The 7,516-nt window shown below is 48.1% G+C and overlaps 1 protein-coding gene across 1 annotated transcript in view; it reads right to left on the reverse strand.

Annotated features, from left to right (window-relative positions):
* myt1b (myelin transcription factor 1b) overlaps positions 1-7,516 on the reverse strand; it is a 31,531-nt gene that overhangs the window by 19,743 nt on the left and 4,272 nt on the right. Inside the window, exons 2-8 of the mRNA XM_039011599.1 lie at positions 7,264-7,294; positions 5,980-6,042; positions 4,222-4,565; positions 3,545-3,585; positions 2,773-3,463; positions 684-818; positions 89-179 (exon numbers count right to left, since the gene is read on the reverse strand). Of these exons, the coding sequence (XP_038867527.1) occupies positions 89-179; positions 684-818; positions 2,773-3,463; positions 3,545-3,585; positions 4,222-4,565; positions 5,980-6,042; positions 7,264-7,294 (1,396 nt within the window). The remainder of the gene's footprint in view (positions 1-88; positions 180-683; positions 819-2,772; positions 3,464-3,544; positions 3,586-4,221; positions 4,566-5,979; positions 6,043-7,263; positions 7,295-7,516) is intronic.

A 7,516-nucleotide genomic window follows, 5' to 3' on the forward strand; every position in this document is an offset into this window, starting at 1 on the left:
ACACACACACACACACACACACACACACACACACGCACACACACGCACACACACACACACACACACACACACACACACTGTAGAGTACCTGCGGTGGGTGTTGCGGTTGCTGTTAACATGGCCCTGTCCGGTGCAGCCTGGAGTCGGACACTTCAGCACGTTCTCATGCATGGCCAGGACTGGAGAGGATGACACACCGACAGGGGATTATTACTAACTAGTTCTCAATTAGAATAGAGAATGGCTTTCTGCCTTTGGGACTTGTATAGGGTATAGGATATAGGATATAGGGTATAGGGTATAGGGTTTTGGGTATAGTGTATAGGGTATTGGGTATAGTGAGTATATAGGGTATAGTGTATAGGGTATAGGGTATAGGGTATAGTGGGTATAGGGTATAGAGTATAGGGTATAGGGTATAGTGAGTATAGGGTATAGTGGGTATAGGGTATAGTATATAGGGTATAGGGTATAGGGTATAGTGGGTATATAGGGTATAGGGTATAGGGTATAGGGTATAGTGTATAGGGTATAGGGTATAGGGTATAGGGTATAGAGTGTAGGGTATAGGGTATAGGGTATAGGGTATAGGGTATAGGGTATAGGGTATAGGGTATAGGGTATAGGGTATAGGGTATAGGGTATAGGGTATAGGGTATAGGGTATAGGGTATAGGTACTGACTCTCAGGGGGGATCCTGTCCTTGTGAGGACAGCCAGACAGGCTGCGGTGGTGAGGGTAGAGTCCGGTAACATGACCAGTCCCGTCACAGCCAGGGGTGGGGCATTTGATCTCCCTCTTCTCTGGCCTGCTGCCCTCTGTAGAGACAGCTAGAAGATACACAACATAGTACTGCTTAACTATCTTTCTGAAATCCCTGTCTGTCAGCCAAATAGAAAATACATTTAAAAATCACACGCATTATCAAATGACATGTTTAGTACCAGTCAAAAGTTTGGACAAACCTACTCATTCAAGGGTTTTTCTTTATTTTTACTATTTTCTACATTGTGGAATAACAGTGAAGACATCAAAACTAGGAAATAACACATATGGAATCATGTAGTAACCAAAAAAGTGTTAAACAAATCAAAATATATTTTATATTTGAGATTCTTCAAAGTATCCACCCAAGCAAGTCTCTTCTTATTGGTGTCCTTTAGTAGTGGTTTCTTTGCAGCAATTCGACCATGAAGGCCTGATTCACAGTCTCCTCTGAACAGTTGATGTTGAAATGTGTCTGTTACTTGAACTCTGTGAAGCATTTATTTGGGCTGCAATTTCTGAGGCTGGTAACTCTAATGAACTTATCCTCTGCAGCAGAGGTAACTCTGGATCTTCCTTTCCTGTGGTGGTCCTCATGAGAGCCAGTTTCATCATAGCGCTTGATGGTTTTTGAGACAGCATTTGAGAAACGTTCGAAGTTCTTGACATTTTCCGGATTGACTGACCTTCATGTCTTAAAGTAATGATGGACTGTCGTTTCTCTTTGCTTATTTGAACTGTTCTTGCCATAATTTGGACCTGGTCTTTTACCAAATAGTGCTATCTTCTGTATACCACCCCTACCTTGTCACAACACAACTGATTGCCTCAAACGCATTAAGAAGGAAAGAAATTACAGAAATGTACTTTTAACAACGCACACCTGTTAATTGAAATGCATTCCAGGTGACAACCTCATGAAGCTGGTTGAGAGAATGCCAATAGTGTGTATACTTTGAAGAATCTCAAATATAAAATATATTTTGATTTGTTTAAACACTTTTTTTAGTTACTACACGATTCCATATGTGCTTTTTCATAGTTTTGATGTCTTCACTATTATTCTACAATAAAGAAAATTGTAAAAAAATATATTTAAAAATGAGGGGAAAAAAGTAGGTTTGTCCAAACTTTTGACTAGTACTGTATATAGACTTGTGGATGCTTTGTCTGTGTGGAGCAGGTAACTCATTTGGTCAAATTGAAGAGTAAAAAGAAGACTGTATACGTGATAATATTACTGTGAGATTAGTATACAGTAGGGCACTGAGGAGCCTTGCTTACTATTATATATCTTCCCACTAGAGAGAGGGAGGGAGAAAGAAAGTGGAGGTAAACTGATGCTCTATTGGCCTCTAAATTGAATGCTAATGAGACAACGCACCTTCTAATTAGTGCTGGGCAGAACATGAGCAGTGCCACAGGGGAGTAGAACGGGGGCAGGCAGCCCCACTAGGCACGGCCTGTTAGTGTCAGAGGCAGGACAAATGGGCACAGTGCCAGGACACGACTAGGTCTAAACAAAAACATACCGATATCATTATGGAGCATCTCTATCTCTATCTCTCTCTCTCTCTCTCTCTCTCTCTCTCTCTCTCTCTCTCTCTCTCTCTCTCTCTCTCTCTCTCTCTCTGTCTCTCTCTCTCTCTCTCTCTCTCTCTCTCTCTCTCTCTCTCTCTCTCTCTCTCTCTGTCTCTTTCTGTCTCTCTCTCTGTCTCTCTCTGTCTCTCTGTCTCTGTCTCTCTCTGTCTCTCTCTGTCTCTCTCTGTCTCTCTCTCTCTCTCTCTCTCTCTCTCTCTCTCTCTCCATCTCTCTCTCTCAACACAACTCTGTGGTGAGTGACTCACTGATGTGTATCTGTGGGTCTGTTTATATGTGGTCATCGATTCCAATATGTGTGTGTGTTCACACAAGTCTGTATACTATGCATATGGATCCTGCCTCTGCACTGCTTGCTCTTTGGGGTTTTATGCATTTTTGATTGATTGATTGAATTCCCACCCTTACCTTTACTGCTGAAGTAGCTCTTGCGCATGGTGTCCAGGTGTTTGGGCCGGTCGTCCATGGTGAAGTAGCGGTGGTGGAGCTCCGGGGTGACGACGGGGTGACGGAGGAGGAGGAGGTCGCGAGGCCCCTTCACCTGTTCTGCCTTCAGGGCGATGGCCTGCTCCAGAAGCCCCAGGTTGCCCCGGGTCATATCATACATCTCTGACTCATCTGTCCACCTCTGAGACAAACTGTCACCTTCTTCCTCCTCCTCACCATCTTCTTCATCGTAGTCCCTACCCGAATCCTCTGAACGCACCTCGATGATGTCAGAGGCTGCTGAGGCCTTATGGGAGGTGTAGTGCTGTAAGGGGCTGACTCTGTGGGGATTGTAGTTCTCCAGTGGACTGGTCCTGTGGGGGTTGTAGTTCTCTAGGTGGCTGGTCCTGTGGGAGATGTAATCCTCTGTAGTCCTGGCTCTGTGCTCTTCTCTCTCCCTCTGTGTGGCTGGTCCCTGAGCTGCTGCAGTGATGGTGATGGTGGTGGGCAGGAAGACAGGGTGCACTCTCACGTCCACCTCCTCAATGTCATCTTCATCCTCCTCCTCCTCCCCCTCCTCCTCTTCCTCTTCCTCTAGTATCTCATGTGGCTGGTGCTTTGCTTCCCTTCTCTCCTCTTCATACTCTTCCTCCTCTTCATCTTCCTCAGCCTTGTCCTGCTGCTGGTGGATGTCTCCAGTGAAGTATGGGTGGTCAAAGGTTCTCTGTGTCACAGCCTCTCTAGTCTTCTCAATCTCATCTTCCTCCTCCTCCTCCTCTTCCTCCTCCACCCTATCTACAACAGAAGGTTCTTCATTTACTTTAACACTTCCCTCCTCCTCCTCCTCATCCTCATCCTCCTCCTCCTCCTCCTCTTCCTCTTTCTCTGCAAGTTGCTGCTCCTCCTCCTCCTCTTCCGCCTCCTGTCCCTCCTTCTCTTCCGCCTGCGCCTCGGAGTGTTCCACTACCACAGCGGAGTGCTTCACAGCTGTGACATCTTTCTCTGTCTCCATGGTAACGGGCTCATGTGAGGTGGTCTCTGTGGTGTCGGGAACCCCGCCCAGGTGGAGTAGAGAGTTGGCTAGGATCTGATGGTAGCTGGAGTAGTCCTCTCTCTTAGGCCATTCCCCCTCTTCAGCTTCGCAAGCTGTTTTACTAGATACCGGCTCAATGATCATGCATTCCTCTGTGGGACAGGCAAGGGAGATATCAGTGAGTTCAACGGAGAGAACAGTGCAACACTAACTGGTCGTCATTACCATCAGTAGCACTGTCATGAGCATCACCCTCTCTGTCATCCATTCTCTCCTGTACATTGTCAGAATGACGTCATGGTTAATGATCAGTGACAGTTAATGTCATCACACAGCGTCACACAACTTCCTTCATTCTGATTCGCCGGTGGTGTGTGTTTATGCAGTACAGTTCATACCTTCATCTGCATCTGTGTTCTCCTCCTCCTCCTGATCTGTGTTCTCCTCCTCCTCCTGATCTGTGTTCTCCTCCTCCCTTTCCTTCTGCTCCTCCTCGGTTTCTTCTTCCTGCTGTGGCTGTTCCTGGGTCAGCTCTTCTGTCTTCTCCTCCTTCTCGTCCTCCTCTTTCTCCTCCTCTTTGGCCTCCTCCTCTACCTCTTCGCTGCTCCCATCACTGTCCATGCCGAAGCCCTCGTCCATGACCAGCTTTAGAGGGTGGGACTTCCTTTTAGAGGAGGGCTGGTCCTGCTCTGCCTCAGCGTCTGCCAGACGTCGCTTCCTGGCCAAGGGGCAGCCCAGCACACTGCATGGGGAGAGAAGTGTTGAGGAGAGAGGGAGAAGGGGGTTTTGGGGAGAGAGGGGGCGAGAGGAAGAGGGGGAGAGAGGGGTGTTGGGGGGAGAGGGGGAAGGAGAGAGGGGTGTTTGGGAGAGATGGAGAGAGGGAGAGAGGGGGGGAGAGGGGTGTTGGGGAGAGAGGGGTGTTGGAGAGAGAGGGAGAGAGGTGTGTTGGGGAGAGAGAGGGAGAGGAAGAGGAGGGGGTTGGGGAGAGAGGCAGAGAGGGAGAGAGAGGTGTTGGGCGGACAGGGGTGTTGGGGGGACAGGGATAGAGGGGGAGAGGGGGATGTTTGGGGGACAGGGATAGAGAGGGAGAGAGGGGTGTTGGGGGAACAGGGAGAAAGGGAGAGTGGTTGAATGTTATAGAGAGAACCCTGAGGGGTGCATCTCCAGTAATGAGCACCACAAATATAAACTTCATGCATAACAAAACAAAATGAAACCACACAAACATTATTCAAATCATTCCAATAATAAAAACATGAGTTAAAAATGACATGGGGATCTGAGATGAATAATGGAGCAATGCAGAGTGTCCTATGCCCTGAGGAGGGCGCTGTGCTCGCTCAAACATTACAACCACAGCCCTCAACTAGAAAACAGAGCGAGTGGAGGGAATCTATAAACCCGGTTCATCAGAAAATTGGTTATTGAATGAATACACATGTAAATAAAGACAATTTGTCTGATTCTTTCCAATAAGCTGTAGTCACAACCCAGTGAGTGGCCCGGGAGTCTACAGGGGCCCTCTGGGTAAGACAGTGTCAAACAGGGACATATCAGGACTGTTCTGAGACCCAGGAGGGCTGGGGGTTGAAGGATGGGGGCTGAGGGCTGGGGGCTGGGTGCTGGGGTCTGAGGGCTGGGGGCTGGGTGCTGGGGGCTGAGGGCTGGGGGCTGAGGGCTGAAGGCTGAGGGCTAGGGGCTGAAGGCTGAGGGCTGGGGGTTAAGGGCTGAGGGCTGGGGGCTGAAGGCTGGGGTTTAAGGGCTGAGGGGTAGGGGCTGAGGGCTGGGGGCTGAGGGCTGGGGGTTAAGGGCTGAGGGCTGGGGGTTGAGGGCTGGGGGCAGAGGGATGGGGGCTGAGGGCTGGGGTCTGAGGGCTGGGGGCTGGAGGCTGAGGGATGGGGTCTGAGGGCTGGGGGCTGGGTGCTGGGGTCTGAGGGCTGGGTGCTGAGGGCTGGGGGATAGGAGCTGAGGCCTGGGTGCTGAGGGCTGAGGGCTGGGGCCTGAGGGCTGGGGGCTGAGGGCTAAGGGCTGAGGGCTAAGGGCTGAAGGCTGAGGGCTAAGTGCTGAGGGCTGAGGGCTGGGGGCTGGGGGCTGGGGGCTGGAGGCTGGTGGCTGAGGGCTGAGGGGGTACAGTAGGTGGGGGTTGTCTGCCCTACCTTCTGTGTCGTGAATATCTCCCACTGATGTGGCCAGAGCCATTGCATCCAGGGGTGGGGCAGCTGAATGGAGTCAAAGATACATTACAGATTTTACGCATTTTGTCCCTTGGAGAATTGAAAATAATTGAAGTGAAAGAATTAAAAGGTAGTAAAAAATAAATAAAAATAACAATAAACAAACAAAAAAACAAATGAACAAACACACACACACACACACACACACTCACACACACACACACGCACGCACACACACGCACACACCTAGATAACACACACACACACACACTCTCACACACTCTCACACACACCTAGATAACACACACACACCACACACCTAGATAACACACACACACACACACACACACACACACACACACACACACACACACACACACACACACACACACACACACACACACACACACACACACACACACACACTCACACACACATAGATAACACAAACACACAATATCACACACTCACACACAAAGAAATGCAGGTGGTATTAACCAAGGACAAATGTGTCACCCATCAAGCTGGCCATTCCCATTTCATGTGATAGTGATCCCGCCTGGCGTTTTGTAATTTCCTCTCAGAAGTCAGCTACAGGGCCGCAGCGACATTTCATTCACCTTGTTACCACCCTTTTAGAACGACTCATTTCAATTCTCATTAACTTCTCTCCGCAATCGTATTTATTACTTCAATTATTCATATTATTACTTTTACTTATTAAAATGCTGCATTTGAAATGAAGACACAAGCCTCTCCAACACGTCAAGGTTTTTTTGGGAGTTGAGAAGTGAAAGGAGACAAATGATAAAGAATGAAAAACTATCTGGGGAGTGGAGACGATGTTCGTCATGACTAATGAGGTTCATTAGCTCCTATACAGGTCATGCTCATTGGGGGAGGAAGAGGAGGAGGAGGAGGAGGTGGAGGAAGAAGAAGATGAAGGCTAAGGGTTTCTGTTTCACTTCTGTATGTTAGAGGGGTTAAACTTTGGACCATGAAGTAAATGATGGACGATATTAATAGCATCCTCTGACAGAAAAAAAAGCCACTCTGAGTGATTATGGGTATTCTGATCATTCTCATCCCTGAGGACAAGTCTTCTGTATTACTGCTCTGAATGACTGACATGTCCTTTATTTTTTGTCAGAAATGTGCAGTACGACAAACAAAAGAACAAGGCTTCAGTATAACGTTTTCTGTTAGAGAGATACAAACTAGAGAGACAAGCAACATACAAGAAGACAAAGTCTTGTGAATTCTTACCTCAGCTCCTGTCCAACAAGCTCTATGGGAACTATAGGTGCGATAAGAAAGGAGAAAACAAAGGATCGTGAACACAAAGGTGAAAGAGCTTTCTGGAAGCTGCACTGCAGAAGGAACTACAATCAATAAAGTACAAATGCATACGAATCCCAGGAGGCCCCTTCACAGACATATATACATGACTGCATTATCAGGAGGCCTCTTCACTGACATATATACATGACTGCATTATCAGGAGGCCTCTTCACAGACA

Source organism: Salvelinus namaycush, chromosome 16, assembly GCF_016432855.1.
Source record: "Salvelinus namaycush isolate Seneca chromosome 16, SaNama_1.0, whole genome shotgun sequence".
NCBI lineage: Eukaryota > Metazoa > Chordata > Actinopteri > Salmoniformes > Salmonidae > Salvelinus > Salvelinus namaycush.